Source organism: Hyla sarda, chromosome 1 (assembly GCF_029499605.1).
Source record: "Hyla sarda isolate aHylSar1 chromosome 1, aHylSar1.hap1, whole genome shotgun sequence".
NCBI classification, from domain to species: domain Eukaryota; kingdom Metazoa; phylum Chordata; class Amphibia; order Anura; family Hylidae; genus Hyla; species Hyla sarda.
The window spans coordinates 456,898,871-456,926,357 of record NC_079189.1 but is presented as its reverse complement, the minus strand read 5'-3'; the positions used below and the strand labels follow the sequence as shown (position 1 = coordinate 456,926,357).

The window sequence follows — 27,487 nt, the reverse complement described above, 5'->3', positions numbered from 1 at the left end:
CTTCATTCAAAACAAAAAGGATGGGGCCTTGTTCTGAAGATCACAGGTGTCTGACACTTATCCCCAATCCTTTCAATAGGGGATACATTGATTTAACTCAGTGTACCTATACAGAGATCACATTGGCAAGATAGCTGTCTGAGAAGACCAGAAATACTATTAAAGCCAAGCTCAAGCTATTTTAATGGTCTCCATACCATTATTTTTGTAGATGACAAAATAAAGCCCATTAAAAACTCAGAAATTAAATTTTGGGAGGTCAGGAAATGCCAAAGACTGTGACAAGTGATGCATGCTATGTAATATATCAGGATGGTTTGGGTGCAGATAAAAACGATGTGAACAATTGCTGGGATAGATTTTATTTCCACACTAAACCACTATGTAATGTATCAGGCCAGGCATTTATGGTGACCCAGTATAGAGCAGTCAACCTATCAGGGCCTCCCCCCAGTACCTGCTCCAGCAGTTAAATAGGTCCACTAGTAGGCTGTTTTTGGCAGACAGGTGCCCCAGTAGGTCAGTGGGTATATTCCCCCATTATGTACACAGGTACCCCCACTACATAGGTAGTTTCCCTCAGTATGTAATTTCTCCCATTATGTAGTAATAATTGGTAGGTAATTTTCCCCATTAAAGGGGTACTCTGCCCCCATACATCTTATCCTCTTTCCAAAGGATAGAGGATAAAATATCTGATTGCAGGGGTTCGGCCACAGGGACCCTCCGCGATCTCCATTCAGTCACCTGGCATGCTGAACATTATGTTCAGAACGCTGGGTATGGTTGTCTGTGGTCGTGATATCATGCCACGCCCCCTCCCATAGATTTGAATGGAGGGGGCGTAGTGTGACATCACAACCACAGCTCATTAGGTAGTTTTGTCCATTAGGTAAGTGGCCCCTGTAGTTAATTTTCCCCATTAGGACTGTAATTTCCCCTATTAGTTAGGTTGCCCCATAGGTTGTTTCCCCATTAGGGAAGTGGCCCCTGTAAATAGTTTCCCCATTAGAAAGGTTGCTCCTTAAAGTAGTTTCCCCGATTAGGTATGTTTCCTTTGTAGGTAGTTTCCCCCATTAAGTAGGATGTTCCTGAACGTAGTTTCCCCACATTAAGTAGGTTGATTTGTTGGTAGTTTGCCCCATTAGGTAGGTTTCCCTTGTAGGTAGCTTAACCCTTTAGGTAGAAGGTCCCAGTAGAATTCTCATCTTAGGTAGGTGGCCCCTGTAAATAAGTTCCCACGTTAGGTAGGTGGCCCCTGAAGGTAAATACTTCCATTAGTGAGGCGCTCCAAGTATGTTATATCCCCCATTAGAAAGGTGCCCCCAGTAGGTAATTTCTAGTAGGTAATCCCTGTGGGTACTTTTTACAGAGGTGCACCGAAATGGAAATTTCAGAACCGAAACGAAACCGAAATAAAAAAAAATGTCCGTCCGAAACCGATACCGATACCGAAAATGACTTCTCCCCGTCTTCTGGTAAAATGCAGCGCTCCGCTCATTAGATTAGATTCCCCCACATTAGATTGCCAGCTCCCCCACATTAGGTCGGGAGTTCCCCCACATTAGTAGGCAGCTCCCCCACAATAGTAGGCAGCTCCCCCACAATAGTAGGCAGCTCCCCCACAATGGTAGGCAGCTCCCCCACAATAGTAGACAGCTCCCCCACAACAGTAGGCAGGTTCCCAAATTAGGTCAGCATTTCCCCCACAATAGTAGGCAGGTTCCCAAATTAGGTCAGCATTTCCCCCACAATAGTAGGCAGGTTCCCCACAATAGTAGGCAGCTCCCCCCAACAATAGTAGGCAGTTCCCACACAATATTAGGCAGCTCCCCCCAACAATATTAGGCAGCTCCCCCCACATTTTTAGGCAGCTCCCCCCCCCACATTAGGTCAGCAGTTCCCCCACAATAGTAGGCAGCTCCCCCACATTAGGTCAGCATTTCCCCCACAATAGTAGGCAGTTCCCACACAATATTAGGCAGCTCCCCCCAACAATATTAGGCAGCTCCCCCCACATTTGTAGGCAGCTCCCCCCCACATTAGGTCAGCAGTTCCCCCACAATAGTAGGCAGTTCCCCCACAATATTAGGCAGCTCCCCCCACATTTGTAGGCAGCTCCCCCCACAATATTAGGCAGCTCCCCCCCACAATATTAGGCAGCTCCCCCCAACAATATTAGGCAGCTCCCCCCAACAATATTAGGCAGCTCCCCCCAACAATATTAGGCAGCTCCCCCCCCACAATATCAGGCAGCTCCCCACCCCAACAATATTAGGCAGCTCCCTCCCCCCCACAATATAAGGCACCTCCCTCCCGCCCACAATATTAGGCAGCTCCCCCCCCCACAATATTAGGCAGCTCCCCCCCCCACAATATTAGGCAGCCCCCCACACAATATTAGGCAGCTCCCCCCCCCCACACAATATTAGGCAGCTCCCCCCCACACACACACAATATTAGGCAGCCCCCCCCCCCCCATACACAATATTAGGCAGCTCCCCCCCCCCACAATATTAGGCTGCTCCCCCCACCAATATTAGGCAGCTCCCCCCACATTTGTAGGCAGCTCCCCCCCACATTAGGTCAGCAGTTCCCCCACCCCACAGACATACAGCTTCCAGCCATATACAGTGTACGGCTGGAGGCTGTATGTCTGTACTGCTGCCCCCACAGTGATCCGGTCACCGCTCCTCCGGCCCGGGGTCACATCTACTGCTATGGCCTATGGACCATAGCAGTAGGTGCCGGGACCGGGGGGAGCGGTGACCGGAACACTGAAGAAGATGACGCGGTCACTTACCAGGCCCCGGCCGGCGTGCGTTCTCCCGCGACGATCCTGCGGTCCTTCTGCATCTCTATGGTTGTACGCACGGGACGTACAACCCCGCATTTTTGCGGGGTGTATGGTGGTGTTTTTTTCATATATATAGGCCCTGATTGAGTGGGGTGTAGTTTTCTTTGTGTTTTTTTTTTATCTCAACAGATATTTTTTTCCACTGTATTTACTAATGTTTCCCAAAATTTTGTACATTTTCGCTTTTTTTTATTTTTTTTTTACACATGCTCTGAGCTGTGGGGTTTTCCTCAGCTCAGATCCACCACTTTAGTAAATATGTTGGGATTTTTCTAAAATGTTGGGGACATGTCCCCTTTTTGGCGACCATGCCCCTTTTTCCTGTCAGCCACGTCCCTTTTTTCGGATTTTGTCAGTAAAATAGAGAGTTCGTCGTTTTTTTTATTTTTTTGGGCACAAATTCTGGCGCATACAGAAATTCTGACACAGTGCGCCAAATTCTGGTCAGGTTTACAAAAATAAATTAGGGCCAAAGTGTCATTTTGCATATGCACTTGTTGCGCCGAGTGCTCCGGGTCCCTGCTCCTCCCCGGAGCGCTCGCGGCGTTCTTCTGTGTGCAGCGCCCCGGTCAGACCCGCTGACCGGGAGCGCTGCACTGTTATCACCGGCGGGTATGCGATCCGCGTAGCGGGACGCGCCCGCCCGCGGGTCGCATCCCAATCACCTCACCTGCTCCGTCCTCCTGCTGTTCTGTCCCGGCGCGCGCGGCCCCGCTCTCTAGGGCGCGCGTGCGCCGGCTCTCTGAAATTTAAAGGGACAGTGCCTGGCCCAATCAGTACCTACACCTTCAAAACATATAAAAACCCACTTCCCCTTCCTGTCCTTGCCGGATCTTGTTGCCTTGTGCCCTGAGAAAGCGTTTCTGTGTGTTCCATTGCCAGTGTACCCAGACCCTTGCCGTTGCCCCTGACTACGAACCATTGCTGCTTGCCTAGACCTTCTGCTACGTCCGACCTTGCTCTTGCCTTGTTCTTGTGTATCGCGCCTGTCTCAGCTGTCAGTGAGGTTTAGTCGCTATTGTGTGGAACGACCTGGGGGTTACCTGCCGCTGCAAGTCCATCCCGCTTTGTGGCGGGCTCTGGTGAAAACCAGTAACCCCTTAGATTCCGTTCCCCTGGTAAGGCCCACGCCATCACCTCACTGACACAGAGGATCCACCACCAGTGTCCTCTCCGCATACCAGTCTGGATCCTGACAGTACTTTTGTAAATAGCATTTAATATGTTCTCTAAAGAACCCAATTAAAAACAAACAAACATGCCAGATCCAGAAAAATAACAACAAATAAAAAGCACAACACTACTGACTTATAAATGTCACATTCCAAAACACTTTGTATGCAGTGTGTTATATATTTCACTATTGAGAAATACAAAAGCACTATTTGTGAAAGCAGCTTACAGCTGCTGCAGAGCCTCTTTACACATAGTTTGATTTTTTGCTGAGCTTTACTTCCCCAACTACTGTAACTTATTTCTCATAAAACATGCTCTATCGTCAGCTGCATAATTCAACCAGTGTTGCAGCGTTTCCCTAAAACTGTGCAGAGGTCTCCCTTAAAAATCCCCCAAAACAGTGTACTTTGGGTACATTCCCCTAAACACTGTCTGGTCTATAGTAGATATGTAAATACAACGTATCGTGCATCCCGCTCCACACTATATACAGGGATTATCCAACCCCCTGTATAGTACACTTGGTTGGTGATAGCACATGGAACACCCAACGTCACTTTAGACCAGGCTTTATTCACTCAAATTGTTTATTCACACGGCAGAATCTCTGCTTGCGGAATTCAGCTTGCAAAATTCTGCCTCAAATTAAAGGGGTTCTCCGGTGCGTGTTCGCGGGGACTGATTACAAATTGGGTGCCGCGTGCAAGATCCCGGGGGTCCCCAGCGGCGGGACTCCCGCGATCAGGCATCTCATCCCCTATCCTTTGGATAGGGCATAAGATGTCTAAGCACCGGAGTACCCCTTTAAAGGAGTAGTCCAGTGCTGAAAAACGTATCCCCTATCCTAAGGATAGGGGATAAGTTTCAGTTTGCGGGGGCTCCGACCGCTGGGGCCCCCCTGCGATCTCTCTGTACAGGGCCCTGGCTCGCTGGCCAGATAGCGGGTGGTGACCATACATTGCTATGGCAGAGCCGGAGATTGCCGAAGGCAGCGCTCCGGCTCTGCCATACATTTGTATTGAGGGGGCATGTCAGCCGCCGCTTTGTGCGGTGGTCAACAAGCCCCCTTCCTGCGGGCTGCCGGGGCCCCATACAGGAGATCGCGGTGGAGTTTTTTAGCACTGGATATATCCTTTAAACCCCATAGACTTCTATGGGATTCCACACTCCCATTCACACTTCTGAATTTCCGCTTGCAGAAATCCGTTAGCTGAATTCCACAAGCAGAAATTCAGAAGTGTGAATAGGAGTGTGGAATCCCATAGAAGTCTAGGGACTTTAATTTGAGGCGGAATTCTGCAAGTGAAAATTCTGCCGTGTGAATGGACCCTAAGGCTAGGTTCATACTACGGAATCTCCAGACGGAAAATTTCTGTCTAGAGATTCCGAGTGCGGCCAGTGCCGACTGAATCTGGACCGCGCAGTCATTGCAGTCCCCAATAGACTGCAATGTGTTCTGCAAGTATTTCTGCCTGAAGAATGAGCAACGTCATTCTTCAGGCGGAAATTTTTAAGCGGATTTGCCGTTCACAAACTCCGCTTCAAAAATGGTGAATTTGTGGACAGGAAACTCATTCACTATACAGTAAATTTTAGTAAGCAATTGCAGGCAGAATTGCAGGCAGAAATTCCGTAGTCTGAACCTAGCCTAATTGTGGCCACTATGTGGACGGTTTACATGCCTAGAAGACCTATCTGTCTAGTATCAGTGACCAAAGAGCATTTAACTCCTAGTGAAATGACAAAAAAGAATGTCCCTTTATCCACTTTGGGGCCAGTTCTTGTACCTGAACCTCTGTGGGATGTTTGGTTTCAATTGTATTTTGTCTATGTCTCTTTCGTCTTTATGGTTATTTTGTTAAGTCGGTGGCACAATTTCAGTTAACCCTTGACAATGCCAGTGGTTTTCCCCGGAGTGTGCGCATCCTCCTTTTGTTTCCCGTCGCTATAGCTTGGTCATATTAAATGCATTAATGTGAATTGTGATCACTGCTAAATACTTTCCAAGTGAATAAGAACCTGAATGAAAAGTCGCAGCTGGGTAAAGCACTTAGTCCAGTGCGACACTCCTGACAGGGCTGCCCCTCACAGAACGTTCCCTGCTCTCCAGAGAACCTGACAGAATCCCTTCCATTTGTCACAGAAAGAAGAGCAAGCGTAAAGAGTGCCTGCTCTGCATGCAGGGCGCCTCTCATTGTTAACCTGTTCCTGGCCAGGCTCTGCACTGAAGCCCAGACTGTATACACGGAGAGCCAGCTGTCCCTCATGGAAGCAGCAGCAGCATCACCCACCCCACTGCCACTCCATGCCCACTCCCTCCAGCCCCCACTGCTCCTTCTAGTGGTACACACAAGCTGCCAATCCCGAGTTCCCGCCCTCTCTCACACTGAAGGAGTTGCAGGGGAGTTCTCCTGGCCAGAGCTCTGTCACTGGTGGGGCTGGGAAGATGCTGAAGTCAAGAGGGGAAGCGTCACTACACTCCAGCCCGGGTCGGGATCCTGCACAGGGCTAGCTTTTGGGAAAGCTCCATTCATGCCTTAAACTAGCCCGAGCAATGGATACTATTACTCTATTGTGCTAAGAGCAAGTAAAGTTGTCAGTAGCCTCTCCTTTCCCTCTCTCTGTGTGACATGTGGGCAGCCAGTGTCTCTACAAGTGGGTGACATCTAGAGCCGTCACCGTCAGGATATGTCCTTGGTATATTGAACTCTGCTGGGGACCCCAAAGATGACAGCCGGGATAGTAGCCGTGCTCTGCGCCCTGCACCTGCTCTCGCTTGCCCTGCTGGGGAAAGGTCAGTGAAAGTTTCCTCTCTTTCCTTGTCCTCCTCCTCTCTCCAGCCTTGCTGCTCCTTAGCCTTGTCACATGTGGGGAGGTGACAGGCGTGCAGCAGCCCAGGGGTTTAATGGAAAAGTGCTGAAGAGAAGCGCTACACACGAGAACAAGCTCCGGCTAGTGTCCCCTCCCTGTACCTTCACAGATGTAGCAGCGCCGGAGTTGTCTTTTAACTCTTTAGTGCCTCTTGGTAGTGCAGTAAGGTTTGTTTTTTTTATGACATTTTTTTGTCATTTCAGTCAACGCTGTCTGTGCTATCCCAAAGCAATGTTTCCCAACCAGGGTTGCCTCCAGCTGTTGCAAAACTACAACTCCCAGCATGCCCGGACAGCCGAAGGCTGTCCGGGCATGCTGGGAGTTGTAGTTTTGCAACAGCTGGAGGCAACCCTGGTTGGGAAAGACTGTTCCAAAGACTTCAACCTTATGGCAAACTCACTTCTAGCCCATAACATGTGGTCTAAGCTGCACACTGGGCAGATGGCAAGAGGCAGCAAGCAGACATTGTATCTGTGCAAAATAATTTCCTTAATCAGCTAAAGGAGCAGAGTCCCGGGCAATCACAGAAGTTCAGCTCAAGAAGACAGGAAACATGTGATCAGATCATTCTTAATACAGTCTGCAGCCTCCTGGGCAGAGCATGGGATACATCTGCAAGGACAAGAAGATTTCTTAATGATAATCACTACAGCTCAGACACTTGAGATCATAGCCAAAACTGTACAAAAATCTGCCTACATCAGTGTTTCCCAACCAGGGTGCCTGCAGGCATTGCAAAACTACAACTCCCAGCATGCCTGGACAGCCGAAGGCATGCTGGAAGTTGTAGTTTTGCAACATCTGGAGGCACCCTGGTTAAGAAACATTGGCCTACATGGTTATGACCCATGCAAGACGCTTGATGTGTAACCCAAATTCTCAATTTCATCTGCTAACCCCACAGGAGGAGAAGGACGTTCTCCACTATTTGGCAGCACATGTGCCTTCCCTATATCAGCTCTTACTATGATCACAGGGGAGCCATTAGTAGCCATCCTGATCTATCCAAAGAACATTCACCAGCTATGTACTATATAAGTCACAGGAGAGAAGACCCATATTTCGATTTAATGAATGAATATACTGTTGTCCGCACTAACCGAACCGTCAACAACCTGATGTAGAAAGATTCTCAGTAACCTCAGTATTAGGTCAAATAATATTTCATTTATTTCTTCTGCTGCCATATTTAAAGTATCTAAGCAACGGAGAATGTTTCTCGATTCCATTCCACGTGTGAATTGAGGTGATATAATCCTGTATTTTTCTACTTTCACCCCTTCGCCCCCTTCATCCCTTTCCAGGATCATCAATCTGCGGTGACATATATTCTCATAACACCCGTAAGCAGCTGAAAGGTAGTGGTTTGTGGTGGCATCTTATTACTCCTGACACAGTCTACTGGACCTAAGAGTGATGAGAACACAGTGGGCACTAGGTAGACTCTATTATATTCTTTAGAGACTACTGATCATGGGGGTAATGATTGTGGCAAGTAAAAAAAAAGTCACTGACGCAGAAGTCCCTTTTGCTTTATTTTGGCACTGTATCAGTGACTTCTGTAGTCCTGTTGGATTTATGTCAGATGTTACATCAAATTGCTGTAATGTGAATAATTTACAGCTGTAAACAAAACATTTAAAAGGCTTTGCACATGAAAACCTCATAAAATGTCACATGTTGTAATCCGTTGGCACCTTGTATGGTCCAGCTTTGTCTTGGACCTTGTTTGATCTATATCCAAGCTGTGCCATTTGTGTATAAGCCCTGGGCATGCCGCTAATGTATCCCCTTTATTCACTTATGTTTACTTTGAAGTTCACCACCTGGGAAAATTGCTGCTGTTCTTGGCTAATAATCAAAGAAATATGGCAACTAGTAAACACACCAAACCCGTATTGTATTTGATGCTAAGCACATCATCAGCTAAGTGTATGATTGAGCATGTCGTATGTGTACAAACCATTGACTTGTATGTAATTTGTATGTGTTATACCCTTCTGTGTGCCTGGCAGCTGGGCACAGTTGGTAACAGTTACTGTTGTGCAGTGAATGGGCTCTTATTGCTCTGCCAACAGATTCACCATCTTGAGGCTACATTATGACAGCACAATACGGGCATTTGGCTTTGGAAATGACAAGCTCAATATAAACATGCTGTGATTCATTAGTTTATTGGGGGCTGTTATATTATAGCTGAGAAACAGATTGAGAGCATTTCAGTGGCCATGGATCTCTAATAAGCCTTTACCAGATTCCTATTACCAGATCCCTGTGTAGGAGGATTATGATAAACCATTTTTTACTATTTCCTGTGACTGGTCAACCATTCTTAGCTTGTTGATCACATTATATATATATATATATATATATATATATATATATATATATATATATATATATATATTTATATATATATATATATATATATATATATACGGTATATATATATAATGCTCTTATATCATTTACCACCATCCTATTTATCAGACGCATAGAAAGAATGCACCAGCATAATGCCTAGTGCCCTAAGGAGTCACGGTGTAATTTTTGTGACTTGAATATACACACCCTGTCATCTGAAGAATATTAACATACCGCTGGTGTAGGGAATGAATTTGATAACCAAAATGCCCAGACCAAACATAGTAACATAGTTCATAAGGTTGAAAAAAGACCAGAGTCCATCAAGTTCAACCTATAACCCTAATGAGTCCCTACTGAGTTGATCCAGAGGAAGGCAAAAAACCCTCATACTAGAGGTAAAAATTCCTTCCCGACTCCAAATATGGCCTCAGAATAAATCCCTGGATCAACCTTCTGTTCCTATAAATCTAATATACATAACCGGCGATGTTATTAATCTCCAAAAATGCATCCAGACCCCTTTTATATTCTTTTACAGAGTTCACCATGAACACCTCCTACACACATACATAAAGAACACATGGTGTGATATTGTCCCGGTTGGTCTCAAACCAAGGACCTCAGGCCTCCCGTAAAATATAATTTTGCAAATATTTGGGTCAACGGTAAAGTTTTGATTCTGAACAGATTGTTTCCGACTACTGAAGACCTCACAACTTGTATTGGATACATTTATTGTAAAACTTATCCGTGTTACTTGGGATAAAGGTGATGATTTAAGTCATTTCTGCCGAAAACCAGCAGAACTCATAAATCTTCAGCCATTTGTCTTGTAGTAACAAGTATTAGTCTTGCTTTTCACCTTGACTTGCTGAGAAATTAGATCTGTAGGTGTTAAAAGTGTCATCTGGCTGTACGGTACCTAACACTTCTCTCTCTCCCTCCTTCCTTGCCTCCTCCCAAATTTGCTTTCTAATCCTCTAGGTTCTTCTCCACATTTCCCATCTCTCATGAGTTCCTCCCCTTTTCTCTTGTGATTTTCTCCATCCTCCTGTGATGGTCTCCATTCTTTATTTTATTGTTTCACATGTGAGGGATGTCATGTGTCTCATTTTATTGAGGTGTCTATTCATAGGTAATGTCAGTTCTAACTCTCCAGGGATCCAACAGGAAGCTTTATTTCCTCTAGTATTTCTATTCTAGAAATGGGTCCGTTTATCAGACAGGGCTATTGTTATCAGTCTATAAAGAGGCAGCTATTTCTGTCTCCAATGTTTTATATAACGCTCAACCCTAGCTAGATCTATTGCTCTATTTTACCAGGGATCTCACTTTCTGCCTGCCCTAAAAAAATCGAAGTGTTCTATTTTAGATCACATAGGTTGATTCATTAACCAATTACTGAACCCCATCATGGCCATTCCTGCAAGTAATATCTGAATGCCTTACATCGCTTTCCTGGGGTTTTATATATAGTTCCGTTTATATACAGGTATGAGTGAAATGGAGAGAAACAAATGTAATCTTATTTTAGTTCGCTTAGTTTTCAAGTGGACAGGTCATGCTGGGATTTGTAGTTACACAACCGCTGATAAGACATAGGCTTCGTAAGATTAACATGAAGCATTTGTCATTGTTCCCTGTTTTGTTTTGCTTTATTGGTACACAGATTCTTTCAAAATATTTTTTAAAATATATTGAAATATTCAATAGAAGTTCTTATAATAAAGGGCAGGCATGCATTGTGCTGCCTGCAGCCTTCAAAGATTGATTATTGCTCAGTCCACCTATATATATATATATATATATATATATATATATATATATATATATGCATACTGCTAGGATATAAGGTATATGACCCACATTGAGTTTTGTAATCTGTAAAGAAAGCTGAAATATAGAACCATGTCTCTGATATCCATCACTCATGATCCCATTAGAGATCTGTCAGGAGACTTGTAATGATTAAGTGATGGCTGACTGGACCAAATTTGTAGGGATTTTCCAATAAAATTACAATACACTTTATTTTAATTCTAGGAAGTATTGGTTTAGCCTCATTGTTTTTTTTTGGCTAAAAGAAAAGAGATGTTCTGCCTCACATGGCGATTTTCATCTAAAAAACATTTTTTGGTCGCGTCTGTATTGGGATTTCAAACCGAGGATGATATTGAATTAAATTGGAGAAAATAAATGAGATTGAGGGAGCACATCCCAACATAATTCTGGATCTATTTAGTCACAAGGACACGATCAATTTACATAAGGAGTTCATTTCCATGAGCACAGCAGTGTCATTTGTCTAAGATGCCTTCACGAATGGTGAGCGTAGGGTGGATTGCAGACCTGCATTGTGTCTGAACAGAGATGGAATAGGAAAGATTTTAGGATCTGATTAATAAGCCAAATATTGATTTGCTTACTAAAGTGAAGTAACAATAGTTAAACGACAATATTTTGTGTAGGTTTTCTCTGGATGCTCTGGTTTCCTCCCACACTCCAAAAACATATGGATAAACAAACTGGCTGAACTGATCCTGGTATGTGTAATAGAGAAATGAAGCTTGCCATATACAGTGGTCCCTCAAGTTACAATATTGATTGGCTCTGGGACGACCATTGTATGTTGAAACCATTGTATGTTGAGACCAGAACTCTATGGAAACCTGGTAATTGTTTCTGAAGCCACCAAAATGTCATCCAAAAATAGGAAAAAAAAGTGAGGATTAAAGATAAATAAGTAGATAACTAATATAGATAAAGCAAGCACTTACATATAAAAGAAAGAAAGATCTGCTGGGAGCTGTAATCACTGTCTATTTCAGTGTTTCCAAACCAGGGTGCCTCCAGCTGTTGCAAAACTACAACTCCCAGCATGCCCGGACAGCCTTTGGCTGTCCGGGCATGCTGGGAGTTGGAGTTTTGCAACAGCTGGAGGCACCCTCGTTGGGAAACACTAGTCTATGTAGAGGACAGGAGCTTCTTCAGGGTACACAATGTCCTAAAAAAGTAAAATGGGACCACCCCTTACTTGGTGTCCAAAGGAGCAGCTAACCCTGGCACAGGTTAAAAGTAGTACAGAACATGTAGTACCTCCCTGTACTGTAGGGGGCGCTACCAGGCAGTCAGTCAGTGCATGCACTTCAGGAATACAGGGGTTTTACCAGTAAAATGCCCATTCTGATTGGTCAGTTCTTCCAGCCATTGACACGTTTCGCAGATCTGGACTGTCCTTAGCATTGTATGTTGAGTCTGGTTTCAAGTTACAATGGTCCAGAAAAGACCATTGTATGTTGAAACTATTGTATGTTGAGACCATTGTAAGTTGAGGGATCACTGTATACATTAGATTTATATTGGTGCCAACATCATATGTATGGGGGCAGCATAACTGTCTACTGAAATCTGCGAGGAAACAATAAGTGGGCATTTTAGATTTCAACATAATGATACTTTGTTGATCAGGAGATAAGCGACGCCATGCAACTGGCAGCAGATTGTCCCCCGTCATTATACTGTACCAGTAAATATGCACTGTCATGCAAGGCATAGGCATTTATAAATTGGAGGAGGGGGGTTGGTGACAGTTTGCATACAACATTTCAGAACCTTTTATTGCTAATAAGCATCATTATTAAATACATTGATAAATAAATAGCCCATTGAATTTCCTTGAATCTGTTGTTAAAACTTTAAAAAAAATCAAGTAAGATGTAAGGAAACTAAATATTTCAGATTTGGCTGAATTCCTAACATAACCTGGAGCCACACATTCCACTACATCTATTTCCCATTTTCTTTCCTGTATTATATTCCTTTCTATAACTCATTTTATAGTGCATTTAATTGATACCTGGGCAAATAGTAGTCCATTCTATAGGGCACAAACTCTGAATTGCCTTCATTTCTATCCCATTGTGCTGGTGAAGACATTATTCTTCTCCCTGAGAACACAGCATTCATTTGTGTGTGTCCCCTATTCTTTTCAATGTTTAATCCTTTCAGTGCCAGAAGTTACAAAAGTGCATGAAAGTGCGTCACTAAGAGTGCTAGGCTGGAACCTATAGCAGGAACATGACACAATGTTAGTGGACGGAGGAATAGACAAATATTGTAAACACACTGCATATTACATTTATTTACAAAGGGGTTGAACACGTAAGGCAGCTGGATATGCTGCGTAAGCAATATAGAAATGCTAACTCCTGCAAAGTGAGTCACCTTGTCTAGGCTGTCAAGATAATAGTGACTCCACCTCTGTGGCCAAATTTTTGGGGTACTTTGCTGTGTATCTGGCTTTTTGCCCAGCTCTGGTGTATGTATGAGTTTGGCAGTGACACCAGGCCATTGCTTTGTTGGCATCTTCACATGTTCCTTGGCTTCCGTCCTTCGCTGGCAGCTGTGCAGCTGTCTCTGTTATGTGAAGGCAATGAAGGGTCAACGTGCTCCTGTCCCTGATGAGTCGTGTTTTCTTCTCTGTTACTGTCTTTTCTGTCTGTCACTTAAAAAGAAGGATTTCAAGTATCGTAGAAACCTTCACATAGTTCACATTTTTACACATTCTTTTGAATGCAGTGACTTTTTTCCCCCCTCTTATCCTTAGGATAAAAAAAAAACAAAAAAAAAAAAAACAACAAAAAAAAAAACTTGTCTTTTCATGCTGTCAGTAGGAAAATGTTTTTTTGTCATTTAATTGTATAACATTTCAGCAGGTACTACATTAACCCTTTGAAACCACAATCCTGTCTCTCTCATGTTTTCTCTCAATTCTTTTATCGCAACCAAGAAATATGTAAAAAAAAAAAAAAGTGAGAAACAGTTTAAGCCTTGGGTATGTTTGACCTAACAAATTTTCATTGACAAACTGTTATTTAGTGGACGACCTAAGAATAGATTTTTTCCTTGAGTCATTACGCCTCTCCTCTGTTAACCACCTGTAATTGTCGTAGATGGCAGAGGGCGAATGTACACATGTATAAGTGCGATTACATTAGTAACGTGTGCTTTCACAACTGCTCACCATTGTTTTTTCTGACAGCATGATTGCAACTGTGTCTGATTAAAAATAAAGGTTGGTACAAGATGAGATCAGAAAGAGAGGACTACAACTAGAGAGAATTCCCTCTTCTCTGCTGCCATCCTCTTGGCATGCTAAGTCATTAACATGGGTGTGCTGCCTCCATTCTGAGATTCAAGCACAGTGAAAGGCTGTGTCTCTGAAAAAGTGTGCATTCTCTCACTGGATAGTGTATCCCTTAAGTCTATTTCATCCTCTGCCAGTGTATTCTCCCATGGTAAACTAAAGCTTCTGGGTTTCAGAATGCTAATTCAAAGTATGTTTGTTGGAAAGGACACAATTATTTTCTAGAAATTGTCATTCCAAGGGCTTAGAGCTTAGTAATGACATCATCTGGAGCAATGACACACATTTCCCCCAAATCTCTCCCTTTCTTCAATGTGATGCCGACCATACCATATATACAACGGACTGTCACAAACATGTAGTGTTTAAAAAAAAATGGAATTGCCGCTTTCCATAAAAGTTTAAATGGGCACTGTCATGAAGTAAAAAAATTGATATGTTGATATGTTGTAGTACTTAAGTACTACAACATATCTCTAATATACTTTAATTTAAAAAAGTGATTTTAACCACTTAAGGACCTAGGGCGTATGGATACGCCTTGACGTCCTGGTACTTAAGGACCCAGGGCGTATCCATACGCCCGTGGGAATTTCGGTCCCCGCCGCGCGCCGGGCGGGGACCGGGCCGGGGTGACTGCTGATATCTATCAGCAGGCACCCCATGCAAATGCCCAGGGGGGTCATCAGACCCCCCCACGTCGGCGATCGGCGCAAATCGCAAGTGAATTCACACTTGCGATTTGCGCCGATTCCGGGTCATACGGGTCTATTGTGACCCGGTGACCCGGAATAGAAGGGGGATCGCGGTTGTCCAAGACACCCACGATCCCCCTGTAGGCATAGGAGTGAGGTGGCAGGGTTGCCACCCCTCCTATCCCTGCTATTGGTCTGCTATTGATCGTCAGAGGCGACGACCAATAGCAGACCGGGGGCGGGGGGGTTAACTTTCGTTTTCCCCGTCCTGCCCTCCCACAATAGGCGGGGCAGAACGGGGAACCGAAGGGGACCGGGCGCCGACGTCCACTTACCCGTCCGGAGGCTGCGGCGACGTTGATCGGCGGGCGGCGTCACGTGCTTCTGAAGAGGACGGCTGCTGGGATCCTACGGAAGCCGGTAAGTAGATCTGGAGGGCTACAGTCTGAGACCGTGGTCTCTAACTGTAGCCCTCCAGATGTTGCAAAACTACAACTCCCAGCATGCCCAGACAGCTGTTTGGGCATGCTGGAATATGTAGTTTTGCAACAGCTGGAGGGCTGCAGTTTGAGACCACTATACAGTGGTCTCAAACTATATCCCTCCAGATGTTGCAAAACTACAACTCCTAGCATGCCCACATAGCTGTTTGTTGTCTGGACATGCTGGGAGTTGTAGTTTTGCAACATCTGGAGGTCCACAGTTTGGAGATCACTGTGCAGTGGTCAAAAAACTGTAGCTCTCCAGATGTTGCAAAACTGCAATTCCCAGGATGCCCAGAAAGCAAACAGCTGTCTCGGCATGCTGGGAGTTGTAGTTGGGTACCTCCAGCTATTGCATAACTACATTTCCCAGCATGCCCTTCGGTGATTAGTACATGCTGGGAGTTGTAGTTTTGCAACAGCTGGAGGCACACTGGTTGGAAAATATTGAGTTAGGTAACAGAACCTAACTGAAGATTTTCCAACCAGTGTGCCTCCAGCTGTTGCAAAACTACAACTCCCAGCATGCACGGTCTGTCAGTACATGCTGGGAGTTGTAGTTTTGAAACAGCTGGAGGTTTGCCCCCCCCCCCATGTGAACGTACAGGGTACATTCACATAGGCGGGTTTACAGTAAATTTCCTGCTTCAAGTTTGGGCTGCGTCAAATTTTTTGCCGCAGTGCAAACTCCTAGTGGGAAATTCACCGTAACCCGCCAGTGTGAATGTACCCTAAAAACACTACACTACACTACCACCTAATAAAGAGTAAAACACTACATATACACCCCCTTACACTGTCCCCCCCCCCCCAATAAACAATTTAAAACGTCTTGTACGGCAGGGTTTCCAAAACGGAGCCTCCAGCTGTTGCAAAACAACAACTCCCAGCATTTCTGGACAGCCACTGACTGTCCAGGCATGCTGGGAGTTTAGCAACAGCTGGAGGCACCCTGTTTGGAAATCACTGGCGTAGAATACCCCTATGCAATCCCTAATTTAGTCCTCAAATGCGCATGGTGCTCTCTTACTTCGGAGACCTGTCGTATTTCAAGGAAACAGTTTAGGGCCACATATGGGGTATCTCCGTACTCGGGAGAAATTACACTACAAATTTTGGGGGGCTTTTTTTCCTTTTACCGCTTGTGAAAAGGAAAAGTTGGGGGCTACACCAGCCTGTTAGTGTAAATTTTTTTTATTTTTTTACACTAACATGCTGGTGTTGCCCCATACTTTTTATTTCCACAAGTGGTAAAAGGAAAAAAAGACCCCCAAAATTTGTAACGCAATTTCTCCTGAGTACAGAAATACCCCAGATGTGGGCGTAAAATGCTCTGCGGACGCACAACAAGGCTCAGGAGTGAGAGTGCACCATGTACATTTGAGGCCTAAATTGGTGATTTGCACAGGGGTGGCTGATTTTACAGCGGTTCTGACAAACGCAAAAAAAAATAATACCCACATGTGACCCCATTTTGGAAACTACACCCCTCACCGAACGTGACAAGGGGTATAGTGAGCCTGAACACCCCACAGGTGTTTGGCGAATTTTCATTAAAGTTGGATGGGAAAATGAAAAAAATTATATTTTTTCACTAAAATGCTGGTGTTACCCTAAATTTTTCATTTTCACATCGGGAAATAGGAAAAAAGCCCCCCCAAATTTGTAAACCCATCTCTTCTGAGTAAGAACATACCCCATATGTGAATTTAAAGTGCTCTGCGGGCGAACTACAATGCTCAGAAGAGAAGGAGCGCCATTGGGATTTTGTAGAGAAAATTTGTCCGGCATTGAAGGCCACATGTGTTTACAAAGCCCCCATAGTGCCAGAACAATGGACCCCCGACACATGTGACCCCATTTTGGAAACTACACCCCTCACGTAATGTAATAAGGGGTACATTGAGAATTTACGCCCCACAGATGTCTGACAGATTTTTGGAACAGTGGTCCGTAAAAATGAAAAATAAACTTTTTCATTTGCACAGCCCACTGTTCCAAAGTCCTGTGGGGTGTAAATACTCACTGCACCCCTTATTAAATTCTGTGAGGGGTGTAGTTTCCAAAATAGGGTCACATGTGGGGGGTTCCACTGTTCTGGCACCACGGGGGGCTTTGTAAACGCATATGGCCCCTGACTACCATTCCAAACTAATTCTCTTTCCAAAAGCTCAATGGCGCTCCTCCTCTTCTGAGCATTGTAGTTCGCCAGCAGAGCATTTTACGTCCTAACATGGGGTATTTCCATACTCAGAAGAAATGGGGTTACACATTTTGGGGGTCATTTTCTCCTATTACCCCTTGTAAAAATGTAAAATTTTGGGAAAAAACTGCATTTTAGTAAAAAAAAAAAAATTTTTCATTTACACATCCAAATTTAACGAAAAGTCGTCAAACACCTGTGGGGTGTTAAGGCTCAGCGGACCCCTTGTTACGTTCCTTGAGGGGTGTAGTTTCCAAAATAGTATGCCATGTGGGTATTTTTTGCTGTTCTGGCACCACAGGGGCTTCCTAAATGCGACATGCCCCCAAAAAACCATTTCAGCAAAAGTTGCTTTCAAAAAGCCAAATGTGACTCCTTCTCTTCTGAGCATTGTAGTTTGCCCGCAAAGCATTTTACATCCTAACATGGGGTATTTCCATACTCAGAAGAGATGGGGTTACAAATTTGGGGGGGCATTTTCTCCCATTACCCTTTGTAAAAATGGTAAATTTGGGGGAAAAACTGCACTTTAGTGAAAAAATTTTTTTTTTCATTTACACATCCGACTTTAACGAAAAGTCGTCAAACACCTGTGGGGTGTTAAGGCTCACTGGACCCCTTGTTACGTGCCTTGAGGGGTCTAGTTTCCAAAATGGTATGCCATGTTGGGGTTTTCTGCTGTTCTGGCACCATAGGGGCTTCCTAAATGTGACATGCCCCCCAAAAACCATTTCAGCAAAATTCCCTCTCCAAAATCCTATTGTCGCTCCTTCCCTTCTGAGCCCTCTAGTGCACCCGCCGAACACTTGACATACACATATGAGGTATTTCCTTACTCGAGAGAAATTGGGTTACAAATTTGGGGGGGATTTTTCATCTATTACCCCTTGTAAAAATTCAAAAACTGGGTCTACAAGAACATGCGAGTGTAAAAAATGAAGATTTTGAATTTTCTCCTTCACTTTGCTGCTATTCCTGTGAAACACCTAAAGGGTTAACACACTTACTGAATGTCATTTTGAATACTTTGAGGGGTGCAGTTTTTATAATGGGGTCATTTGTGGGGTATTTCTAATATGAAGGACCTTCAAATCCACTTCAAAACTGAACTGGTCCCTGAAAAATTCTGATTTTGAAAATTTTGTGAAAAATTGGAAAATTGCTGCTGAACTTTGAAGCCCTCTGATGTCTTCCAAAAGTAAAAACATGTCAATTTTATGATGCAAACATAAAGTAGACATATTGTATATGTGAATCAATGTATAATTTATTTGGAATATCCATTTTCCTTACAAGCAGTGAGCTTCAAAGTAAAAAAAATGTAAAATTTTCAATTTTTTCATCAAATTTTGGAATTTTTCACCAAGAAATGATGCAAGTATCGACAAAACTTTATCACTAACATAAAGTAGAATATGTCACGAAAAAACAATCTCGGAATCAGAATGAAAGGTAAAAGCATTCCAGAGTTATTAATGCTTAAAGTGACAGTGGTCAGATGTTCAAAAAATGGCCGGGTCCTTAAGGTATATTTGGGCTGGGTCCTTAAGGGGTTAAACAAGTTTAAAATCACTTTTAAATTCGGCCACTAGGGGTCGCCCTCCTAGTGGCCGAATGCATTCAGCAGTGACGTCACCACTGAATTTCGACTCATTTCAGCCTGGCAACGAGTGGAAATTCAATCACTGCTGTGCTTGCTCCCGCCTGTCAATCAAACAGGCAAGAGCGAGCACGCTGATAGCTGGGGCTGCGCGCATTGGCCAGCTCCACTGGCCTTGCGCGCGGCCCCTCCCGCCCCCGTTACCCTGTCCGGAGGCAGCACGAGCACTCATTGCTGCGCTGATCCTCCGGATGGGTAAGTCTGATCTGCAGTGCTATTGGCAGATCATCTATGCGCGCTCCCGACAGGAGCGCTGCATAGACGATCTGAGGGCGGAAGCAAGCGCCCAGCAAGGCATCAGTGACGTTGTGCCTGCTGGGAAGCGCTGCTTCCTGCCCTGCTTTATTGAGCAGATTTAGAAGCACTAAATCTGCTCTATTAAAGCGATTTAAAAGTTTTTTAAAGCCAGGTAGGGGGTTAGGGCTAGATTACTAATAGGTAGGGACATATTAGATTATATAGTACTTGGTGGGAGCTACACTTTATTGTATGAACATCTCTGGTACAGACTGCCATCTAACTCATGCAGAGGTCACATCCTTCTGTAGGCTATTCCTGATAAACAGAACTTTGTCATAGAAGATCAGCTGCAGGACACTAGCACTGAAAAGCAAGACTCACAAGTGTAAGCAGAACAGAATGTTTAGGTGCTTAGACCATGCTTAGGTACACTTTCTGGGAAGAACTACTAGTTATTTCTTGTTTACTTTTTCCGGATCATTCTTCACATGCAATTTTTCCTAACAAAGAACCTGAACTCTTCTAAACGTGCTTCTCCATCACTTTGCTGCAACCTTCTTATACTTCTGGAGAATGGTGACTTATGATGTCTGTTTTAAAAACTCATGTTTCCAAAAAAAACATAATGAATTTGATACTTCGCTGCCTTATTATTTATTTGCTTTCTGCCAACTTATCAAGGAAACACACAGGAGCTCCTGAAAACATCATTGGATCCTTGGCAACGTTGTACATCCAAAAAACTCAAAAGTTCTCAAGTTCTGTGTATTAATTCTTGAATTTTTTTTAATGAAAACATCATAACAACATGTCTCATGTCCTTATTTATTACTGCATTTTGTAAACCTTTACAGAAATGTTGGGTCATTATTTTCTAATATCACGCACCATCTGAGCATAAACATTACTCCTGCATGATCATGTAGGTTAATCTTGAGACACTGGCATTTGAGGGGTGTTAATCTAAATACATAAGTAATGTTTATGCTCAGATGGTGCATGACTCAGTGATACAATTCTACATTTCTGTTAAAAATGTGCAAAATACACCCATGAATAAGGACGTAAGTCATGTCCGAAATGTGTTGACAGTTATGACATTTTAAGACATTTTCATAAAAAAGATTTCAAAACATATTTGGTTTTATTTACAGCTTATTTATGTCATATTAATTTCTGCAGGCTTACATAGGTTCATCCTTGGTGAGCCTATTCTCATAGCACTGAAATGGCAGTGCTGTGACAGACTCTTATATTGAGAATTGTATGCTTCTCAATTTAGAGGATTTTGGTAATACACCAGTGAAGCTACCAGACAATCAATTTCTCTGTCATTGCCCTATAACCCTATCATTACACTGCTGTATACTCCTGTGGACCAGCAGACAAAGGCTGTCGTAAAACAGCCGGTGTCTGCTGATGAACTAACATGGAACCTGCAGGGAGTTTGTACTCCCAACTGTTCCCCACTTGTATTATGAGAACATTCCCGCTTGTAGAAGTACTAGAGATGAACAAAACATCTGTGCCTCTTTATTGGACAACTTGGCCAAACATTCTTTATGAATCACTAGAAAAACCGTATTGTGTATACTCTATGTAGATGATGAACAGAATTGTTATTGGGAAAATGCATGAAAAACCTAATTGGATGATAACAATATGTGTAAAATGAAGCCTGGATTGGTTGTTCAATCACTGATTGGCCTAATTCCGAGAGCAGATGAGACATGAAGAATCAATGAAGGGTGACTGCACATGCAAGGATTGCCCACTTGTAATGATCTTGTGTCATTTTAGTGTCAGGATTTGCACTATAAGATGGCAATTTATGAACACACAGACTGACTTAACTTAGAGCAGAGGAAATGTCAGAAGCGAAATCGCAGATGTGTGACCTTTTTATTGTAATAAGCAATAATGGGAACTGATTAAACAAAGGAGGAACCATTCATTTTATGGGCAAGAAGACCTAGGTATAACATTTTACCATTTCTACTATTGGCCAGGAAAAATTGTCCTTCCTTTAGCCAAAGGTGAAGGTAGCATTTAACAACTTGTAAAGACGACTTGGTCCATTCTACAGAATTGATTGATGAAATTGGGATTGTACAACATTCTTCTAACACTGCACAGAACATTAAGGCTGTAGAGTTAAGGTTAGTTTTAAGCTAGGTTTGCACTATACCTTCCAAACAGATTGTGCAACGAATACTTCAATGGTTTAAGCCTTTGAATTGCCATGCACAAATATGGATTTTGGTAATAACATTTATATAATTTTTTGCATATATAGTGCAGCATAGGCTATAGACTATAGTTCAGCATAGACTAAAGATATAAAGGCTCTTTTGGATGCCTAGTGCTTACCTGTTTTAGTTAAAGTGGCATGCATGGATTTCAGCCAAACTGATTCCAATTCCATAGCTGAAATGATTTTCTAATGCTGCCTACAGTTCCCATGAATCATCAGTCTTTGTAGAAAGATGGGATGGATTATCTTCACTGCATCTGGTGATCTTATTACCTGGCTAGACTCCATACCAGGAGCTGAGACTCAGGTTGGGGTCAGTTCACAGCATGTGCAGTTTTTATGCATTTGCTTATTTAGTGTGTTTTTAGAGAATTATTGCCATGACATAAAATTGATTTGATCTTTACAGGGGTATTCCAGGCAAAACCTTTTTTTTTATATATATCAACTGGCTCCGGAATGTTAAACAGATTTGTAAATTAAGCCACTGGAAGGGGAGAGAGCACACCGTGCAGCTAAACATGCAGATATACAATACCGCTGGTGTACACTGGCAGCCTCCGGACCCGATAAGTAACAACGCAGCACCTGCGGGGTGCACACACTAGATAAAGTATCAAGCAATACAATGAAAGAGAGGTAGCGTGCACTCACCGCGGGTAAACAGCTGCAGGCCCGAGGTCCGGGATCACCACGGCATAGACGGAGACGGTAAGGGGCGCTCAGAGGCTACGCCGGCTGTTTCAGACGTAGGAACGTCCTTCTTCCGGCCTCCAGATTTGTAAATTACTTCTATTAAAAAATCTTAATCCTTCCAATAGTTATTAGCTTCTGAAGTTTTCTGTCTAACTGCTCAATGAGGATGTCACGTCCCGGGAACTGTGCATGATGGGAGAATATCCCCATAGGAACTGCACAGCTACCGTGACGTGAGTCATCAGAGAGCAGTTAGACAGAAAACAACAACTCAACTTCAGAAGCTAATAACTATTGGAAGGATTAAGATTTTTTAATAGAAGTAATTTACAAATCTGTTTAACTTTCCGGAGCCAGTTGATATATAAAAAAAAGTTTTGGCCTGGAATACCCCTTTAAATCACAAGTGAGGTGTCTTATGAAGATTTGAAGTCTTCAGGCTTTGTTAACATATTGCATTTTAAACACATTTTTGTAGCACTTTTAGCATGTTTATGCTTTGATTTTCCAAAATGGTGGTACAAATAATTCAGTTTTTCTGCAGTTTGCACAACCTCTGTAAAATAGTACCATTTCGATTTCAGAAAACTCACAGCAGAAGCAAATATAGCAGAAATGCAACATGTGAACACTTCAGGGGATGTGTATAGCTACTGTTTATCCTGATTCCATAGAGATAGCAGCTGGGTGGGAATGAAAGGGGTTTGTGAGTAGCCATAACAGATATAATAGGTGATGATGTCATCATACAGTTCACAGGAAGTAAACTGACCCAGGACAGACCACTTCCTATAACACATAAATACAGATTTTCTGTGGGTCAGACTGGTGACCACATGACCCAGTAACAGTAATGGAAAGAATGAATGCAGGTCTGCTGGAATGAAACAGATGGCACTGTGGGACTGGTGAGTGTGCATGATATGGGTAAAAATCCTCCGAAAATCTAGGAGTGCTTTTTAATAATGGGAAAAGACAAAGAGTCCGGCACTGCTGTAATCACGGTATATACATCAACACAGGTGTGTGTAAAACGAAGCCAACTAGCCGTATAGGTGCTCAGTCCAAGAGCAGTAGAAACAATTGGAAATCACAGTGTGGAGAAATATAGACATCACTCACCAGGATAGTTGCTTCAAACTTCTTTTTTGTGTATACAGGAGTGCAGTGTCAAGCAGGTATCATGGCAGGAACACCAAGGACCTATGCGTTGCTTTTTAATAATACCTTGTGATAAAGGCTTGAACACACGACCTGCACCTGCACATGTGCTGGCTGTATTATGCAGCCATCAACCCACTCTAATGGCCAGGATGGGAAATATTTGCCATCTTTGCTGTAAAACCTCTTAGATGCCGCATCATCTAAATGATTTGTCAAGAGGTAGGGGCCCCCTGTAGGGCAAACAAAGGGTGCTATTGGGTTGCTGTGACAGCCAGGGACATTATGAAGGCCCAAATATTTGCCATCTCACTACAGCTATTAGGCCTCATAAGGTACTTGTAAGTGTAATGCTTTCAACTGTACCCTGTGAGAAAAAAAATGTCAATGAGAAAAAAGTAAAACATTTTAAAATGAGAAGTACGATACATAGTATTGGTATTAGCACAAATTACCATATAATCAGCCAGTGGTATACAAAGTAAATAACAATAGAAAAATGCTACCAATAAAATGCCAACTCATGCTGCAAAAAAAACAAACCTACATATAGATACAAAAACAGAAAACTTATAACATTTTATCAAGAAGAATGAAGTGGAGCACTCACCAGGTTCTATGCAGCTGCTTCTTTATTGCTCAACAAGCAAAGCGGGGTGAAACATTCAAGGGAGCAGTTGGACAAGACGCAGGGGTATGGAGCTGGCTACGTCAGCCAGCTCCATACCCCTGTGTCTTGTCCATCTGCTCCCCTTAATGTTTCACCCCGCTTTGCTTGTCAAGCAATAAAGAAGCATCTGCATAGAACCCGCCTTCATTCTTCTTGGTACAAAATTCTACTGTCTGCTTAATAGCATGGGAGCACCCACAGAGGACCTCCAGCAGCTTCTAGGGGCTGTGTCAGTCCAACACCTGAGTACAATCCACTGAACGCTGGTTGAGTGGTGCCGAGTGTCTCTATGTTAACTATAGAAAACTTATAACTCTTTGAATGCTGGGAAACAAAGTTTTTTTGTACAATTTTTAATTTTAAAAAAGTGGTAAAACATAAAATACTGCCATAATTGTACTGGCCTTCTAAATTAAGTTAGCATATCATTTTTACCACGTGGTAAATGCTGTAAAAACTAAACCCAGAAAACAAAACTATTGCACAACCTCTTTAATGCATAGTTGCTGCCCAAGCTTAACTTGCAGGTAAAGAATACCATCCTCCAAATAGTCACAGACCACTGTACAGAGCACATCTGAGAGATTTAGATATGTCAGATATCCCTAAGAAAGTAACAAAATAGGAAATACTACTGCATTGCTCAGAGAATTGGCACTTGACTTGTTTTAGACTGTATCTAACGGCTGGTGATGGAGAAGTGGATCTGCTGGACCTGTGTGGAAGATGACGTGGGCCGTACAAGAGAGCAGAGTCTAAGGTGCTGCGGGTTTCCAGAGCCTGCCGTAAAGTGGGATGGACTTCCTGTGGAAGGCGGCACCCAGGTCGCCACACAGGCTGCCGTGGTGTAGCGTGGCACAGGAGGGATAAAGCAAGCTCGTAGTCAGGTCAGCCAAAAGGTCAGGGCCAGTGGCACAGAAGCGTGGTCAGGGACGTGGCAAGGTGGTCAAAGGCTGGCGGTCAGGAACTTATCGGGAAGGTACATACACTCAGAACACACAGGAAAACGCTTTATCTAAGGCTCTAGTAGACATAAAGATCTGGCAGGGGTCAAGGGGAAGTAAGTCCCCTTTATAGGGTCAGCAGGGCCAGATTATCATTGGTGCTCATTGAGCACCTGCTCCGGGCCCTGTGCCCGCAGGGGGCCCCGTCACATTCAGGACATCCCTGCGGGCTGCTGATTTGCGGATTGGGGCCCCCGATAGCCCGGCTGCGGCCACTTTAAAACAGTGACCAGCGGCGGCTCCTGTGGACCCGCTCCGGACTCCTCCTGCTTTTTCTATATTTCATATTTCCTTACCTGGCCGCGCTTGGCAGGCTCAGGTAATGCGTTGGGTCATGTGGGCTGTGACGTCTCCTGCGGCTCCTCTGCACGGCGTCAGGGACGTCACTCGTCATTTCCTGCAGGGCACAGTTTTCTTCATTACACCCCAGCGCTGCTGGAAATGACGAGTGACGTCCCTGACGCTGTGCAGAGGAGCCGCAGGAGACGTCACAGCCCACAAGACCCGACGCATCACCTGATCCTGCCGAGCGAAGCCAGGTAAGGAAATATGAAAAATAGAAAAAGGAGGAAGGGGGGGGGGAGCAATGATGGGGTGAATGATTGGCAGGGAGGGAATGATGAGCGGGGGGGGTTAATGATGAGCAGGGGGGGTTAATGATGAGCAGGGGGGTTAATGATGAGCAAGGGGGGAATGATGAGCAGGGCAGGAATGATGAGCAGGGGAGGGAATGATGAGCAGGGGGGAATGATGAGTGGGGGGGGGGAATAATGAGCGGGGGGGGGGGAATGATGAGCAGGGGGAATGATGAGCGCGGGGGGAATGATGAGCGGGGTGGAGAATGATGAGCAGGGGGGAGAATGATGAGCAGGGGGGAGAATGATGAGCAGGGGGAATGATGAGCAAGGGGGGAATGATGAGCAGGGGGGGAATGATGAGCAGGGGGGGATGATGAGCAGGGGGTAATGATGAGCAGGGGGGGAATGATGAGCAGGGGGTGGGAGTGATGTGCAGGGGGCGTTAATGATGAGCAGGGGGGGGAATGATGAGCAGTTGGGATGATGAGCGGGGGGGGGGGGAGAATGATGAGCAGGGGGGAGAATGATGAGCAGGGGGGGAATGATGAGCAGGGGGGTTAATGATGAGCAGGGGGGAATGATGAGCAGGGGGAGAATGATGAGCAGGAGGGGTTAATGATGAGCAGGGGGGGTAATGATGAGCAGGGGGGTAATGATGAGCAGGGGGGGAATGATGAGCAGAGCAAGGGGGGTAATGATGAGCAGGGGGGAGAATGATGAGCTGGGGGGAGCAGGGGGGAGAATGATGAGTAGGGGGGTAATGATGCGCAGGGGGGGGTAATAATGAGCAGCGGGGGGAATGATGAGCAGGGGGGGATTGAAGAGCAGGGGGTAATGATGAGCAGGGGGGAATGATGAGCAGGGGGGGTAATGATGAGCAGGGGGGGATGATGAGCAGGGGGGGTAATGATGAGCAGGGGGGTGTAATAATGAGCAGGGGGGGTAATAATGAGCAGGGGGGAGAATCATGAGCAGGGGGGATAATGATGAGCCGGGGGGGAGAATGATGAGCAGGGGCAGGAAATGATGAGTAGGGGGGGATGATTAGCAGGAGGGGGGGGGAGAATGATGAGCAGGGGAAAACGTGGGAAAGGAGGCGGGGGGGGGGGTAAATATGGCACAGAGGCTGATAAAAGGGGGAAGGGGGGGGGCATCATAATGAAGTGCTCCGTCTTCCAGGCAGTCTTAATCTGGCCCTGAGGGTCAGCGCTCGGCAATTACCAGCACGCTGGCCCTTTAAATCTCAGAGAGCCGGCGTGTGCGTGCACTAGGGGATGGGTTCGCGCATGCCGGCAAACCGAATGCACAGGAGCAAGGAGAGTTGAATAGGGGCAGGGGACACAGGAGCGCCCACGGTCCGAGGAGCGGACTGCAGCACCAGAGGGGGGCAGTGACAAGCGCCTGTGGCCGGGACACCTGCCTGCAGG

At 44.6% G+C, this 27,487-nt stretch overlaps 1 protein-coding gene across 1 annotated transcript in view; it reads left to right on the top strand.

Annotated features, from left to right (window-relative positions):
• Positions 1–6,433: 6,433 nt before the first annotated feature.
• The window catches only part of TMEM132B (transmembrane protein 132B), a 710,993-nt gene continuing 689,939 nt past the window's right edge, over positions 6,434–27,487 (top strand). Inside the window, exon 1 of the mRNA XM_056533739.1 lies at positions 6,434–6,827. Coding sequence (XP_056389714.1) covers positions 6,761–6,827 — 67 coding nt within the window. The 5' untranslated portion in view covers positions 6,434–6,760. The remainder of the gene's footprint in view (positions 6,828–27,487) is intronic.